Raw genomic sequence first — 19,298 nt, 5'->3', positions numbered from 1 at the left:
TTTAAAAAAATATACATCAGACTTTTCCCCCATTGGGCCCAGCCCCTCTTGCCCCAAGGGAACCATATCCTCCATTTATACTGTACATTAGATATTCTTTACCGAATAATGCTCCAGACCAAATTTCATCAAAATCCATTCAGGCATTCAAGACTAGTAGGGATTTAAAGGCAGTGTTGATGGACGGTGGACGATGGATGCTGCGCCATGGCTTAAGTTCACAGGTCCTTCAGGTGAGCTTATACAAGTTAACATTATAATCTGTCATATTGCAAGAGGTTGACAATCTATTTACATTCAATGTATTGCAGTGAAAAATATAACTTGTATAACGGCAGTATGGAAAGATCAACAAAATTTGATATTTTCTAGTAAAAGAACACATTCTGCACATATATTTCTGAGAAATAAAAAAATTAAATTTGTTACATACCCAATAATTGATATGGTTTGAAATAATTAATTTGAAATGTTAATGAAATACACAAATGGTTCAGGATTTTGAAAAAATATTTTTGTCTAATAAATGATGGTGATAAAAACACTAAATGCAAAACTGTGTTAAAATACTGAACTGTAACTACATATGTACAAATACAATGTTATGTTGAAGGGCTGTCTTTTCAGCAAATTAACTTTTGTTTCACAAAGGTAATTATCACAGAAAATTGCTTACTGCTTACTTCAAAAATTTTTCTGATAATTCTTGAACATATGAACAATTATACAACCTTTGTATTACTACAGGATATTTCAGAGTGTCAAATAGTCTATACAACTATTATATACAACATATCTGGAATGTAAAGGAAGGAACCAGTCCCCGGGTCACATCAACTCGTTTTAACATATATATATATATACATTATGTAAGTAGTTAAATAATAAATATATATACATATGTATATATATAGTGGTAAAAACAAATCCAATATCAACATTAACTCTCAATAACAAGTATTGATCTGGCAAAATTTGCTCTATCAAGCTTAAACACTTTGCAAATATATCTCATAACAAGAGGTCCATGGGCCTTAACGGTCACCTGAGATTTGATATATTTCAGCATATTTGGCCCCTGTGACCTTGAATGAAAGTCAAGGTCATTCATTTGAACAAACTTGGTAGTCCTTTATCCCAGCATCCTACAGAACTAATATTGGGTCTCTGGGCCTTTTGGTTATCAAAAAGAAGTCATTTAAAGATTTTAGCTATTTGACCCCTGTGACCTTGAATGAAGTTCAAGGTCATCCATTTGAACAAACTCTGTAGCCCTTCATCCCAGCATGCTACAGACCTAATATCAGGTATCTGGGCCTGTTGGGTATTGAGAAGAAGTTGAAAATGTAAATCGTTTATGACGGACACCTCTGGACAAGGGCTATCGCAATAAAACAACACATGTATATGGGTAATAATATAAGCAAAATGCTTAGCATTGCTCACCTGGATATTACAGTAATTATGGCAAAATACTCAAATTTAACTTATATTTTAAATATTTTCCTACTTTTGAACTGTCTCTCCAAACATTGGGTCATTTTAAACTGCAGGTGGACCAAACCCTGTCATTCTTGAAAAAGAAAATGGTTTCTAATTAAAGGTTGTTTTTTTTTGTTTTTGTTTTCCTTTTGTTATATTTCCCCTATTTGGTCCCCTTTTCCTCATCCCAAGAGAGTCACATCCTATGTTTATGTAACATATTAGATCTCGTTTGGCCAATAATGCTAACAACAGACAACTGATGAAAGATGACGGACACTGTACCATGGCAGAAGATGATTAAACTTAGTAGCAAAGAAGCATGTTACAGGCCAAATATCAAGTCCCTTCGTCTTTGCGCAAATGACTATTGAGAAGAAGTCATTTTAATGTTTTAGCTTATTAGACCCCTCTGACATTGAATGTAGGTCAAGACCCTCTGACCTTGAATGTAGGTCAAGGTCATTCATTTGAACAAACTTAGTAGCTCTTCTACCAAGCATGCTACAGATTCAATATCAACTCCCTGGGCCTCTTGGTTATTGAGAAGAAGCTGTTTAAAGATTTTAGATTTTTACCCCTGTGACCTTAAAATGTAAAATTATGTCAAGGTCATTCATTTTCACAAACTTAGTAGCTCTTCTATCAAGCATGCTAAAGATTCAATATCAACTCCCTGGGCCTCTTGGTTATTGAGAAGTAGCTATTTAAAGATTTTAGATTTTGACCCCTGTGACTTTAAATGTAAAATCATGTCAAGGTCATTCATTTTAACAAACTTATCCATCCACCTCAGCATGCTTCAGGCCTAATATCAAATCCCCGGGCCTTTTGGTTATTGAGAAGAGGATGATTAAAAGAAAAAGTTTATGCCAGACGATCGGACAGCCTGACAGATGACAGGCTGGACAATGCACTAGGGCATAAGCTCACTTGCCCTTCAGGCAGGTGAGCTAAAAACAAGGCATAATATACATATGTACAAAAAACAAAACCCAGGTAATTCTAGAAGTGAGGGTGGGGATAATTACAATGTATATATAATGTATAAACACCAATGTGAATGTATTGATAACAAAGGGGATAATTACAATGTATATACAAGGGCCCAATGGGCCCGAATCGCTCACCTGCAATGCAGTGATCTTTTCATATATGGATCCTGCAGTTATTTGAAAGCATGCTACAGGACCAATATAATGTCTCTCGGCACTTAAGCTATTCACTAAAAGTCATTTAAAGATTTAAGCATACTTGATCGATGTGACCTTGAATGAAGGTCAAGGTCATTCATTTGAACAAACTTGGGAGCCCTTCACCCCAGCATGCTAAAGACCCAATATCAACTCCATGGGACTCTTGGTTATTGAGAAGAAGTCGTTTAAATATTTCAGCCTTTTTGACCCCTTTGACCTTGAATAAAGATCAAGGTCATTCATTTGAACAAAGTTGGTAGCACTTCACCCCAGCATGCTACAGACCTAATATCAACTCCATTGGACGCTTGGTTATTGAGAGGAAGTCGTTTAAAGATTTTAGCCTTTTTGACTCCTGTGACCTTCAATGAAGGACAAGGTCATTCATTTGAACAAACTTGGTAGCCCTTCACCGCAGCATGCTACAGACCCAATATCAACTCCCTGGGACTCTTGGTTATTGAGAAGAAGTCGTTTAAAGATTTTAGCCTTTTTGACTCTGTGACCTTGAATGAAGGTCAAGGTCATTCATTTGAACAAACTTGGTAGCCATTCATCCCAGCATGCTACAGACCCAATATCAACTCCCTGGGACTCTTGGTTATTGAGAAGAAGTCGTTTAAAGATTTTAGCCTTTTTGAATCCTGTGACCTTGAATGAAGGTCAAGGTCATTCATTTGAACAAACTTGGGAGCCCTTCACCCCAGCATGCAACAGGCCAAATATTAGGTCTCTGGAACTCTTGGTTATTGAGAAGAAGTTGTTTAAAGATTTTAGCCTTTTTGAATCCTGTGACCTTGAATGAAGGTCAAGGTCATTCATTTGAACAAACTAGGTAGCCCTTCACCCCAGCATGCTACAGACCCAATATCAACTCCCTGAGACTCTTGGTTATTGAGAAGAAGTCGTTTAAATATTTTAGCCTTTTTGACTCCTGTGACCTTGAATGAAGGTCAAGGTCATTCATTTGAACAAACTTGGGAGCCCTTCACCCCAGCATGCAACAGGCCAAATATTAGGTCTCTGGGACTCTAGAAGTCGTTTAAAGATTTTAGCCTTTTTGACCCCTGTGACCTTGAATGAAGATTCAAGGTCATTCATTTGAACAAACTTGGTAGCCCTTCACCCCAGCATGCTACAGACCCAATATCAACTCCCTGGGATTCTTGGTTATTTAGAAGAAGTCGTTTAAATATTTTAGCCTTTTTGACTCCTGTGACCTTGAATGAAGGTCAAGGTTATTCATTTGAACAAACTTGGTAGCCCTTCACCCCAGCATGCTACAGACCCAATATCAAGTCCCTGGGTCTTTTGGCTATTTAGAAGAAGTCGTTTAATTTTTTTTAAGCATATTTGACCCCTGTGACCTTGAATGAAGGTCAACTTTATTCATTTGAACAAACTTGGTAGCCCTTCACCCCAGCATGCTACAGGCCCAATATTAGGTCTCTGGGCCTTTTGGTTATTGAGAAGAAGTTGCTTGAATGGAAAAGTTGACGCCGGACGGACGGACGGACGGACGGACGGACGACGGGCCACGGCATAAGCTCACTTGCCCTTCGGGCAGGTGAGCTAATAATGTATAAACAGTAATGTGAATGCATTGATAACAAAGAGACTAAGATGTAAATACATAAATTATATAGGATTTGTCAAAAGTGTTTAACTTGTTGTTGTTGTTCATTAAAACCCTTTCTATAGTAGTCTCCATAAGTAAATGCTATAATTCCAAGTATAGAGACCCGAGACAAAATGAGAAATGACGCAAAATACAGAACAGCGTCAAACAAGCAACAATACAGCATTAAAACATGGAACAGCAAACATAATCATGAAAAACCATTAATGTAACAGAGCATTATACAAAATAAACATGAATGAAGCTGTGAATTAATATTAGAATATAAATTACAAAAAAAAGTATATATTGACAAAAACAACATCGAATAAAGTCTAACAAAAGAATTCATAAATCTTAAGATTACATAAAAAACATTTCAAATAAAGTCTTATAAAACTAAGAGATAACATAAACAATAACACACAAAATGTAACAAAACAAGTAAATTAGTGAAATCTATATTGGAATATAAATACCCTACTTTCCTTACATATTGCAGATAAACATTCGTGGACTTTATTGGAATTTATATTCCTCACTTTCCTGACATTTTAAAGGATTAAACAAGTTATTACAGCTCCTTAGAATGATACACTCTGTTGAGTCATAACGTATTCAGCTTAAAATTTGAAGAAAAAGTACAGAGGCCTTATTGAACATTTATTACAGGATATTTACATTTACGCTGCAGCCCCACTATATAACTTTACAAAGCTCACTTGAAGGTTACGAGTCCACAACTTCCAAATCTTTATTATGACGTCATTATTATAGTTATGTCATAATTGTCACGTCTGCGATTATGAAAGATGGCTTTTGAAAAGGCTGTTCCGTCTTTGACGATAATAATTTGTTCATTCATCGTATGAGTGAAATTCCTGGATACAGTCTTTAAAATGTAAATATAAGCATTGAACTACATTCAGTTGGAAGTTATGGGCTGATGAATGTCCTCTGGACAAAGGCAAATTCAACATTAAGCGGTAGTGCGCTTCATTAAATTTGCCTTTGTCCAGTTGGCATTCATCAGCCCATAACTTCCAACTGAAAGCTGTTCAATGCTTAATTAAAGTAAATTGATTTTGCAAGACTTCTCCTCCTATCTGCCATTGTCAAACCATATCACAAATTTGGCTTAGTCCTTAGTGCAATGAATCATCTTCCAAAATTTGAAGACTTTCAGAAAATGTTTGAAAGATTTATTCAATGGCAAATAACAAGTAACTATGACTCTCTTACTAAGTTTGATGAAAAACAGTTATTATTTGTGGAGTTATTGTATGGAAACAGCAGAATTGTTTTCTGTCGATAATCAAGGGGCTATAACTCTTCAAAATAACATCCACTACTACAGCCCTTCAGTCACTACCGGGGTCGACATTCAGGCTAAATGCCTGACTTGTCTGTACAAATCTTTGTCAGACAAATACCATTCACTTGTTCGACTGGACAAGTGAGTTTTAGCTGAAAGATGTTTTTGAAAATAAAAGAATAAATAAAAAAATTCCTTCCTAATACTTTTTATAATGCTGGCTGTTTCAAAGAGGTTGAACTACGACACACAAATATTCAATATTAATTTCCCCTAAGCAAGTTACTAATTGACTTTTGTTAATTATATAAAACCATGAGTGTTTCAAATAAAATCTTTATCAGAGTTGTATTTGTATTAAAGGTTTTTCATCAGTAAAACTTCTATGTTAGTAAAAAGGAATACTGTTGACAGCTTAAAGTGTTTTTTTATTCGCTCTAAAAGATAAACTTAACAAGTTTGGATATGGTCCAAATACAATGTTAATTAATGATATATTTACTTGTGATAGACAATCATGTAAAAAATGGTAATTTTATTTTTAACCTGTTCACTCTATATAGTGTAACCATTTAACATGAAGGAGTAATGAAAAATATACATTGTATACCCTGTCTGCACTAGGGCTCAAACAAACGATCTCATGCTCTCCGAGAAAGCTTATATTCTCGAGCTCTCCTCTCTCACACCTACATATACACCTACAAGGATTTCCCTGTAATTTTGTTGATGTGAAAATTAAGAGTCCCATTCTGAAATGCAGGAGTCACATGACATTCAAAAATTTACAAATTCATGGTAAAGCAGTTCCAGCATCCTAGTTATTTATCAGATATTATAATGTTGTCTTAAGTAATAATATACAAACACAGTAAAACACTGGTGTCAGTTGAAAATAACAGTTATTTCTTCATTGTATGGCAGATTTTTTAGTTACCATGCAAGGATGCACAGCCACTAATAAAGTTGGGTTGTCCTTTATGTCCAGCTAAGATGCAGGAAACCTGTGTCAGCTAGGGAAAACCTTGTGACTACATGTCTTAAGATACACTGGTAGCTAGAATACAAAATATTCACTGATATCGTCTACCATACATGTCACTTATATAATTTTCTCTGCAGGAGTTACAAGGTAATATACCATGATGGGGAATATCTTCTAAATACCTATACAATAAAAACAAGTTTGTGCTGTACACATAGATTGTTGTGAACACTAAATGAAAACATTTGAGGAGTGGAAGTTAATATCTGTTAATTAATTAAATCAACCCAATTCACATATTTAAATTCAACTCTGTGAAATCCAACAAAAAAGACAGAAAAAGGGAATCTATACAGACAGGAATCTAAAGAACAGCCACAAACAAGTTAGAAGGGGGATAAAATCAGACTCATGATTGGTGATCAAAATGAAGATAAAAATTCTTTAGAGAATGAGTGGATTAGGTAACAAAGTAATTAAATAATTGAAGACATTTTGTATGGTGTATTAGCTAGAAATTAATAATGATATATACATTCCTTTATGGTGTATTAGCTAGAAATTAATAATGATATATACATTCCTTTAAGTTGTTGTCAATTAACTCTTTCATGGCAAAATCTGGCTAAACGGGGCTTTAATCTCATAATAAAATAATTCTGTCATTCATCACAAGTATTTTCTATTTTTTTAATGAAAATTGAAACAATAAAAAAATCTTCATTTTCATTAATTTGGCTTTCATGGAGAAACATCTATTAAAGACTAAATTACCAGTTTTCTTGATAATGAGTAAAAGATAGTTTTTATAGTCTCGTTATAAAACTGATTTATCTTATCAATACCAGGACCTGGTCTCACTCTTGTATATATAAGAAAAAGGAATTGTATAAAAAACTAACAAAAACCTAAGACTTTGTCGCTAGGCCTTTCTGCCCTCTCGGAAGGCTTCTTCAGGAAGACTGAAAAACAGTACATACAACAATTATATACATGTATACTGTAAGTGTTGGAGAACTTACATAAATTTTGACTATATATATAGCTAATGAAGCTAATATTAACTTCTGAGCGCGATAGGACAAAATCAATGATGCATATGATAGATTACTCCGGAACTTACTGAATACATGTACATGTACTTGTATATCATCTTGTATGTACTGTTTTTATGTACAAATATGAAATTTATGTTTGATCGTGTTTACTAAAGCAATTTATTATTGAAAGTTTGCAATATTTCAATTTGCCACATCCATTTTTACATGTAGTACAATTTGTATATGGCAAAATCTGTATACTATGAACAGCTTTAATTTTAATACAGAACAAGGAGCAATAGGTTCGTTGTGTGGTGAATCAAGATTGTAATGGATTGGTTTGTTTAAACTGTGTCATGTAGTTTGTTTCAACATTTTTAAACTCGACAAATAAATGTTTTATAAATTATGTACCCTACTATCATGAGGTCATATAGTGAGGTACCAGTGATGGATACAGAAAATTGTGTAACTGAGTCCAGAGCCCCCATTTTTTTCAATTTGATGGGGGCCCATCAAATTGAAAAAAATGGGGGCTCTGGACTAACCTTATGGTAAAAGTTAAAATTTTGAAATTGGATCTGTTTTTAAGTTACTTCTTTACATGAATGACATAAAGTACTATTACATTTTAAGAATTGACTTATTGCATCATTTCCATTTAATAATTGCTATACATAGCTGCTGAAAACAAATTATTTGGTACAATAAAACTTGGCAATAACAGTTTCTTTAAATGCAGAACATTTAAGACAAAGACTGAATATCATATGCTAACAGATTTTTTCATTCTGAAAATGATCAAACAAAAAGCAATGTTATTAAATGTATAATGAACATCAAACTAGATTTAGATTTTTTTCTATATCAATATGGAAATCGTGTTTTCGTTTTTTTTGTTTTTTTTGCAGAATATATTATCGGTGTTTTCATCAGGCCTACTCTCTACATCATGATGATGATGACGAGTCCTAAAGAAACGCGATATTTTTTTCTGTGTGGAGTTGGCTTCCGCCATGTTTGTTTGAGTCGTTAAAGGTCACACAAGCGCTTGGATTTTCGTCAAATGTTAAAGCGTTCTTGCGACTCAAGGGGAGTAACTCTAATTACGATTTCCGCCTAAATCATGTTTGTTGTAAAGACGACACCAATACGGTATTGTACTTGCTATAATTTCGTTTGATTGATAAAAACATGTTTAAAAATAGTATTAAACACATCTTGTACCCGCGTTATGTTGATACATATGCGGGTCACACAAATATTTGTGCGTGAATTGGCCCCCCACATATTTTCTGCAAGTGGGGGCAAAACGTAAATTTTGGGGGATTTTAACGATCCCGCGCCCTGGATCTTTCACTGAGGTACTGATAAATAAAATTCATATTCCCCAGAAGAGCGGCATGATGTAGCCACCAGAGTGCTGGTGAGACAGCAGGTCTGTGTTTGACTTTTTATTCTATTATATATATAGTTCTACCACAATAGATGAGTGTTATTCAACTTCCAAGGCCTGAAATAATCATTACAACTGTTGAATAACATCCAGTTTATACCACATGTGGAATAAACTCTGAATTCATTCTAATTAACCTTTGACAGGGACTATTTTCTTATCACATGGTTCAATGAGATTTGATTGGCTAACACTTGAATGCCGTTTCACAATGTCCCGGAAATGATAGCGCACAAGAAGTAGTTCAAAGTTGTTTATGTTATTTTCCTTAAAAATATATAAAGACTTCTGTCAATTTATTGCTTTGAAAAGAGTAAACTAACTGATTATTTATTATGATTTGTAATAATTGTAATATTTCTTAATCCATACATTTTCCATATTGTATTAATTTTGCATATTTATTAGTGGCATTTCAATTTAGGTCAATTCTCTTACACCACATCTGATAGAACACACATTGACACAAAACAGGTAAATTCATCCTCAGAATAGCTTCTATTGTGGTAGGAACAGGTCACACAAATTCGTTGTTGATATGGTATTTCTTTCACTCTCGTAAGTTATTTTTCCAAAGCTACAAAAAAGCACTCACTATTTAATCTCAATTTTTGTAACTTTTGAAAAATAACAAACTCGAGTGAAAGAAATATACATGTTTGACATAATGACCTTTTTTAATTAATCGTTTGCCATGGAATGACCTGAATTAAAGAGAACAAGAGGCCCAGGGGCCTTAACGGTCATCTGACTCTAAATTAAAGACCCTTATAATATTGTAGTATGCATTCTCTGCAGGTTTAGTGGCACTGTTGGCCATGGCGGCCATCTTGGATTTCTGACCTACCTTAAAAATAATAACACTTGGCCATGACCATCTCAGGATCATTTCTGGTAAGTTAGAGCTGAATCCCACTGGTGGAATTTGAGAAGAAGTTTGAAATAGGTGTAATTGTTCAAGAAAACAATGATTGCGCAATCATTTTACAAAATAGCCACCATGGCTGCCATGTCAAAGTTTTTACGAGGCCGAAAAATAACAAAACTTTGTTGGCTCCCCGTCCTTAACATCCTCACCAATTTCTAGCTCAATCGCACCAGTGGAACTGGAGAAGAAGTTTAAAATGTGTTTTTCAAGATGGCTGCCATGGCGGCCATCTTGGATTTCTGACTGACCCGATAAATAACAAAACTTGGCCAGGAACATCTCAGGATCATTTCTGGTAAGTTAGAGCTGAATTCCACTGGTGGAATTTGAGAAGAAGTTTGAAATAGGTGTTGTTCAAGAAAACAATGATTGCGCAATCATTTTACAAAATAGCCACCATGGCTGCCATGTCAAAGTTTTTACGAGGCCGAAAAATAACAAAACTTTATTGGCTTTCCTTCCTTAACATCCTCACCAATTTCCAGCTCAATCGCACCAGTGGAACTGGAGAAGAAGTTTAAAATGTGTTTTTCAAGATGGCTGCCATGACGGCCATCTTGGATTTCTGACTGACCTGATAAATAACAACACTTGGCCAGGAACATCTCAGGATCATTTCTGGTAAGTTAGAGCTGAATTCCACTTGATGGAATTTGAGAAGAAGTTTGAAATAGGTGTTGTTCAAGAAAACAATGATTGCGCAATCATTTTACAAAATAGCCACCATGGCTGCCATGTCAAAGTTTTTACGAGGCCGAAAAATAACAACACTTTATTGGCTTTCCTTCCTTAACATCCTCACCAATTTCTAGCTAAATCGCACCAGTGGAACTGGAGAAGAAGTTTAAAATGTATTTTTCAAGATGGTTGCCATGGCGGCCATCTTGGATTTCTGACCGACCTGAAAAATAACAACACTTCCTCAGGACCATCCCAGGATCATTTCAGGCAAGTTTCAGCTCAATCCCACTAGTGGAACTTAAGAAGAAGTTTCAAATGTGTTTTCAAAATGGTGGTCATGGCGGCCATCTTGGATTTCAGACTGATCCCGAAAAATAACAACACTTGGTCAGGACCATCAAAGCATCATTTCAGGCAAGTTTCAGCTCAATCCCACTAGTGGAACTTGAGAAGAAGTTTGAATTGTGAAAAGTTTACGCACGGCGGACGGCGCACGACGACAGACGAAACATGATGACTATAGGTCATCCTGACCCTTCGGGTCAAATGACCTAAAAATATGTAAAATCAATTTTCAAAACATTATTTGCAAACGGTAAACAAACTTTTGACATGTTTGTCCATGAAAATATCGACATTTCTTTTTTGATTCGTGTGGTTTGAGATTGAATCCTTCTTCTATCAAATCAGTTTCCAAGCATTTCATGAATAGTTCTTCATCAACTGCAGCGGACCAAGGCCCCACAGTCAAATGAGCATTTTCGATAACACATCCATGGTTGGGATTAAAATTTGGCACCTTAGGAACAAATTCTGTTCGGAATACATAAAGAATTACCTCCCCTAATCTGTTGAGGATGGCGTTGTCAATAGCAAGATGGATGACCTGGTTCTTGACCTGGTAGTAGTTTGGAAACTGTTGTCTATGCGCTTCCCGAACATGAAGCCGAGCAACTTCTGGCTTAAGCTGAAGTTTCTCCATGAGATGAGACAGACCATAATAGTTAGCATCTTGATACACTGCTACGGAAACATGATTTGGAGGCGTTGAACCGTTACGGAGAAATTCTAAAATGTATCCAAACATTGAGCCGTTGCTATCCAGAAAGTAGCAGCCACTTTGATCCTTGTCAACTGCATGGCGACCACTAAACAGGGCGGCAAGCATGGAATCTGGATATTTACAGAGAGTCGACAGACGAGTGACATATTTGACACCTCCGACGTTGAGTGGAATCACTGACGGAAACTGCTGTGAAGAATCACTGTATAGTCGAGGAGTGGTATTTGGAAATTCTTGCGTCTGTAAAAACAAAATATATGAAGAATATGATCAAGAACATTGTACATTTAACAGGGGTTGAAACTAATCACCTTAATAAACCACTGGGCTGCCACTGTGTTTTGACTTTTGAAATGAGGCAGCCCCACTAGGCTATCTTATGTATCCAGCCAAAAGTGTAGCCCCATTGTAAGGTGATCTGGGTGAACGGCCCTAGACCTCTCAGCTCTGGGCGAAAATATTCAATTCTAGATGCATGCAGTTTCAATTGTCAAAATCGAAGCTCACAGGCTGCCTGTTGGCCATGTTGTTGTTACGTTGATCCCATACAGGAATACATGCATAACTTGGAATCAGGGGAAACATACAGTACATGTGAAATTTGTAGACTACAGCGGTAACAAACTTCAATTGTCAAGATACAAGATGGCCGTCTGTCGGCCATGTTGTTTTTTGATTGGTACAGAAATGACAAATGCACAACTAGGAACCAAAGGAACCTTCTTAAGAAATTTGAGAAAAATCCCTTTAGTACTTTCTGAAAAAAGAACTAATACAAGTCTCAAGAGGAAATCTACCCACATAGAACTAATACAAGTCACAGAAGGAAATCTACCCACACAGAACCAATACAAGTCACAGAAGGAAATCTACCCACACAGAACTAATACAAGTCACAGGAGGAAATCTACCCACACAGAACTAATACAAGTCATCAGAAGGAAATCTACCCACACAGAACTAATACAAGTCACAGGAGGAAATCTACCCACACAGAACTAATACAAGTCACAGAAGGAAATCTACCCACACAGAACTAATACAAGTCACAGAAGGAAATCTACCCACACAGAACTAATACAAGTCACAGAAGGAAATCTACCCACACAGAACCAATACAAGTCACAGGAGGAAATCTACACACACACAACCAATACAAGTCACAGAAGGAAATCTACACACACAGAACCAATACAAGTCACAGAAGGAAATCTACACACACAGAACCAATACAAGTCACAGAAGGAAATCTACCCACACAGAACTAATACAAGTCACAGAAGGAAATCTACACACACAGAACCAATACAAGTCACAGAAGGAAATCTACACACACAGAACTAATACAAGTCACAGAAGGAAATCTACCCACACAGAACCAATACAAGTCACAGAAAGAAATCTACCCACACAGAACTAATACAAGTCTCAAGAGGAAATCTACCCACACAGAACCAATACAAGTCACAGAAGGAAATCTACCCACACAGAACTAATACAAGTCACAGGAGGAACTCTACCCACACAGAACTAATACAAGTCACAGAAGGAAATCTACCCACACAGAACTAAAACAAGTCACAGAAGGCAATCTACCCACACAGAACCAATACAAGTCACAGAAGGAAATCTACACACACAGAACCAATACAAGTCACAGAAGGAAATCTACCCACACAGAACTAATACAAGTCACAGGAGGAAATCTACCCACACAGAACTAAAACAAGTCACAGAAGGCAATCTACCCACACAGAACCAATACAAGTCACAGAAAGAAATCTACACACACAGAACCAATACAAGTCACAGAAAGAAATCTACCCACACAGAACCAATACAAGTCACAGAAAGAAATCTACCCACACAGAACTAATACAAGTCACAGAAGGAAATCTATACCCACACAGAACCAATACAAGTCACAGAAGGAAATCTACCCACACAGAACCAATACAAGTCACAGAAGGAAATCTACACACACAGAACCAATACAAGTCACAGAAAGAAATCTACACACACAGAACCAATACAAGTCACAGAAGGAAATCTACCCACACAGAACCAATACAAGTCACAGAAGGAAATCTACCCACACACAACCAATACAAGTCACAGGAGGAACTCTACCCACACAGAAATCTACCCACACAGAACTAATACAAGTCACAGAAGGAAATCTACCCACACAGAACTAATACAAGTCACAGAAGGAAATCTACCCACAGAGAAATCTACCCACACAGAACTAATACAAGTCACAGGAGGAACTCTACCCACACAGACATCTACCCACACAGACATCTACCCACACAGAACTAATACAAGTCACAGAAGGAAATCTACCCACACAGAACTAATACAAGTCACAGGAGGAACTCTACCCACACAGAAATCTACCCACACACAACCAATACAAGTCACAGAAGGAAATCTACCCACACAGAACCAATACAAGTCACAGAAGGAAATCTACCCACACAGAACTAATACAAGTCACAGGAGGAAATCTACCCACACAGAACCAATACAAGTCACAGAAGGAAATCTACCCACACAGAACTAAAACAAGTCACAGAAGGCAATCTACCCACACAGAACCAATACAAGTCACAGAAGGAAATCTACACACACAGAACCAATACAAGTCACAGAAGGAAATCTACCCACACAGAACTAATACAAGTCACAGGAGGAAATCTACCCACACAGAACTAAAACAAGTCACAGAAGGCAATCTACCCACACAGAACCAATACAAGTCACAGAAAGAAATCTACACACACAGAACCAATACAAGTCACAGAAAGAAATCTACACACACAGAACCAATACAAGTCACAGAAAGAAATCTACCCACACAGAACTAATACAAGTCACAGAAGGAAATCTATACCCACACAGAACTAATACACGTCACAGAAGGAAATCTACCCACACAGAACCAATACAAGTCACAGAAGGAAATCTACACACACAGAACCAATACAAGTCACAGAAAGAAATCTACACACACAGAACCAATACAAGTCACAGAAGGAAATCTACCCACACAGAACCAATACAAGTCACAGAAGGAAATCTACCCACACACAACCAATACAAGTCACAGGAGGAACTCTACCCACACAGAAATCTACCCACACAGAACTAATACAAGTCACAGAAGGAAATCTACCCACACAGAACTAATACAAGTCACAGAAGGAAATCTACCCACAGAGAAATCTACCCACACAGAACTAATACAAGTCACAGGAGGAACTCTACCCACACAGAAATCTACCCACACAGAACTAATACAAGTCACAGAAGGAAATCTACCCACACAGAACTAATACAAGTCACAGGAGGAAATCTACCCACACAGAACTAATACAAGTCACAGAAGGAAATCTACCCACACAGAACTAATACAAGTCACAGGAGGAAATCTACCCACACAGAACTAATACAAGTCACAGAAGGAAATCTACCCACACAGAACCAATACAAGTCACAGAAGGAAATCTACCCACACAGAACTAATACAAGTCACAGAAGGAAATCTACCCACACAGAACTAAAACAAGTCACAGAAGGAAATCTACCCACACAGAACTAAAACAAGTCACAGAAGGAAATCTACCCACACAGAACCAATACAAGTCACAGAAGGAAATCTACCCACACAGAACTAATACAAGTCACAGAAGGAAATCTACCCACACAGAACCAATACAAGTCACAGAAAGAAATCTACACACACAGAACCAATACAAGTCACAGAAAGAAATCTACACACACAGAACCAATACAAGTCACAGAAAGAAATCTACCCACACAGAACTAATACAAGTCACAGAAGGAAATCTACCCACACAAGTCACACATTTTCTATAACCAATCAGAATGCTTGTTCAAATTTACCGCGGCTGACACAACATGGCTACTCAAGTGGAAAATCTGCTATCAGTATGCATAAAAAGTCCCGGGGCCGTCGATAGGGTGCTCGTATACATAAAGTAAGTGTATGTAATAGTTGTATTCGGTGATCTGATGAAGCGTACCTCGTGATTAACCCGTGGACTTCGTATTTAAAGCTATGTCCAATAGAGTCAAAGTGTGGTGACCCCGTTACGTCAACTTGTCCGACTAAACAAAATCGAGGGGATTTTGAAGTTTCACGCCCGATTTCGTAAACTAATATCGAGAAATCGACAACATGTTATGGCTTATTTTAAAGATTGACCATTTCTCTTCAATTTAAGTCCTACTTCGAAAAAATCCACCCAGTACAACCGAAGCTACGGTACTTAGAAATAAATACATCAGATTTCAAGCCTGGGGGAGTTCAGAACCTTTCTCATTTATATGTACTCTATATGTTATTATTTTATAAAAACGAGTCAGGCACCTGTGACACAGGTAATGCAATCAAGCATGGTCATACGATATATATATATCATTCGACTGTTGCTAATTAATGAACGCTCCTGATGCGAAGTATTTTGTTTTTAGCACGCGGACACATACATCTAGACTTTACGGCATTGTAATGTTTTAACACACGTGGACTGTTCACATTACGATAATGATTACGTAACGTGTTGATAGTTGTTTAATCTGATCGGACGGGTTTGTATTATACTATATGTCAATTAAATGAGTTAAATCAGTTGCAGATATTTTTTTTGATATTTTTATTTCCACTGTTTTGTAATTTTATTTTTTATTTATTATTTATTTTTTTGCTGTAAATTTACGTGAAAAAAACACTTGACTTTTGTCAGATGCATTAGTTCTGTTATTAACGGTATATAACAGAAAGGAGTTTTATACAATTGATCACATCGAACATGATGCAGTTTTCTTACAGGAGGTCTGAAATTGATTTTGGTACCAATTTTTTAAATGATCTATTGAAAACTTTTTTAGTGAATTTGAATGAGCTGACATCCATGATACATGTATAAGCTTATATATACTTGAGTATATTGTAACTTGCACATCTTTTCAGTTACATGAATTAAACAAATGTTGAATAAATTTAACAGTTAATCTTATTCTAAGTAGTAGTTTTTATTTGGCAATTTGCTGCCTCTTTCAAAAGTGTTATAATTACAAAAGAGGAATTGAAAGATGGTTTAATAGTTTACCTTTCTAGAGATGTTTATTTTACAGACAGAATATTAGAAGGAAGTTTTAGGCATGCTCATGTTGAATATATATAATTGGTAAACTATACATCCAAGTTTTGTAAGTATGAAAACCTTCAAATTTAGTGATAACAAATTAGCTTGTTGCGAGCATAACAGAAAATGACTAGCTATTTGTGAATAAACAGAAAAGTGACTAGCTTGCAACTAGCTCGCGCAAGCTCGTGACTAGCTCATTGCAGAATGAGACAAGCTCGCAAAATGATCGCTGAAATCTTTGCGAGCTAGTACTACCATACCATGCACATATTTCGAGCTAATTGCGAGCTTGATAGCTTCAAACTAGCTAGTCTCTAGCTTGTTTCTAGCTAGTGACCAGCATGTATTTTTGTAAGGGAAGTGAGCGCTCATTAAGGTCTGGAGCGGTCAGCAGTGCAGTGGGCAGTGTGTATTGGTGTTAATACACACAGGACACGGCGCTGGCTACAGTGCATATACATGTTATCACTGTAGGGTTTAGCAGTGTGGTAAAGCACTGTGCAAGGAGCGGATACTACTGAGTATATATGTAGTCCGTGGTGGGTGTGGTCAAGCACCGGGTATCTTGCGGGGCAATGCAAGGTGGTCTAAACAGTTAGCTCTGTAGCTGTTTGAGCGCTCAGTTAGGAGTACAGTGGTTTAGCGCGGGGAGGCTGAGCAAGGGACGTTTCTGTCAAACCCAGTATATATCGTAATTATCATTGTTTGCATTTGTTATGTTGTAAATAGGAAGAGTGGTCTTGTACTATTTGGTAGTCTGTAGTGGGAAATAGTTGTATAAGTTCCATCTACTGTATTTTCATGTTTAGTATGTTCTGTAAATATACATAGCGGCCCTATCTGTATATATTGGCGTAACGGGCTATTGTTGGGATCTATAGTGTGACAGGCTAAGATTGGACCCCCGATACGTTACACAGTCTGTCCTGAACGTGTAGATGAGGACATCTTCCATCTAAGGAGGGGAGTATGTAGTAGTGTCATTATTTTACAATACTGCTTTTTAATTGTTTATATCTATTTTATCTCTAGGTGTGCGTGTATACTGGATGTCAGCCGTCCGCGAAATACGTATACCGTACGTATACGTATCAAACGCAATGCGACATGGCGTTAGCGCGCGCGGGAAAGTAGCACGTGTGGATGAATGTGAGCCACGGGACGGATGTGACGTATCGTTATGTAATTTGTCTATCTATTATGTATATTGTCCATATATGGTGTTGTCTACATGAATGTTTCGAATGAATGTTGGGTAATTTAGCGGGGTTCTGGTCACTTTTGGACAGAGCGGCCGATGCGACAGCACCTATATCTATGCTACAGAAGTATACAACTATTTGAATCTATATATTGACGATTAATTAGGCCATTCTGAGATTAATGTAAGTACTTGTCTAAATTATATAAGCGTAATATAATATAGTATTTATTTAATATATTTGATAAGCGTTATAAGTTTATTATTTTTTGAAAGTTTGTATTTGATTTAAATATCGGGCGTGGTCAATTTAGAGAACGAGTTGTTTCAATGAAGCGTTAATATTATTTTAATATGTGTATTGTTTTATTTAAATAGTACGACTAAATATTGTACGAGTCGGGAAGCAATGACTCGGCGGACTTGGTCCAGGAAAAGCCCTCTTCGCATTGAAGAGGTGGGTATTTTTATAATGTAATGTATTTTGTTATTATTCATGTAATTGGTAATAGATGTACATGCAGCTATCTTCTATATAATTTATGGAATGAATAATTAGCTGTAAAGTATATATATGTTTAACAATTCCAACTGATTACGATCAGTTATTAGATGCTACATCTTGAATAATTGTTTGAATGTATGATGCTGTATTGTGTATTATTGGTAATATGATTTATTCATGTTACAGGGTTTTTTGTATTGGATACAATAAACTTCGAATGAAAGAACCCTAGGAGTTGTGTTATCATGGGGAAAACATAGCTACTACACCCTTATTTGTTCATTACCTTCCCGTGTATCCTTCCCGTCCTCCGGAACCCACCAGTGCCTTGCATTAGGTCCGGTGCATTGGATTCACGGAATGTCGGCTGATCGCTTTCGGACTCGATATCTTGTAATTCCAGAATATTTCGCCTTGGTAATGGCCGAATCTCAATAACGTCCTCGACCGATTCGGACGAATCTGAATCCGTTCTGTCTGTCATATTCTTTGTTTGATAACGTCCCGCAGTCACCTGCTGAGGGCGTTAATGTAGTTAGTATTATCAAACTGTTAAATGTGATAAATGGTCGATCATTGACAGTCACACATTATGGCTATCCCACCTGCTCGGTCACCACGCTTTTACCGGAAGTATACAATACACCGTTC

The 19,298-nt window shown here is 36.7% G+C and overlaps 1 protein-coding gene across 1 annotated transcript; it reads right to left on the bottom strand.

The window, feature by feature from the left end:
- Positions 1–11,187: 11,187 nt before the first annotated feature.
- On the bottom strand, positions 11,188–19,253 carry LOC117332083 (BTB/POZ domain-containing protein KCTD7-like). The gene is made up of 2 exons (XM_033890969.1): positions 18,934–19,253; positions 11,188–12,004 (listed from the first exon to the last, which is right to left on the bottom strand). The coding sequence occupies exons 1-2, from the start codon at positions 19,129–19,131 to the stop codon at positions 11,276–11,278; spliced, it is 927 nt and encodes a 308-aa protein (XP_033746860.1). The 5' UTR covers positions 19,132–19,253; the 3' UTR covers positions 11,188–11,275.
- Positions 19,254–19,298: the final 45 nt, after the last annotated feature.

Source organism: Pecten maximus, chromosome 8 (genome assembly GCF_902652985.1).
Source record: "Pecten maximus chromosome 8, xPecMax1.1, whole genome shotgun sequence".
NCBI lineage: Eukaryota > Metazoa > Mollusca > Bivalvia > Pectinida > Pectinidae > Pecten > Pecten maximus.
Note: the sequence above shows the minus strand (reverse complement) of the source record. Positions and strands in the feature narration are given on the sequence as shown.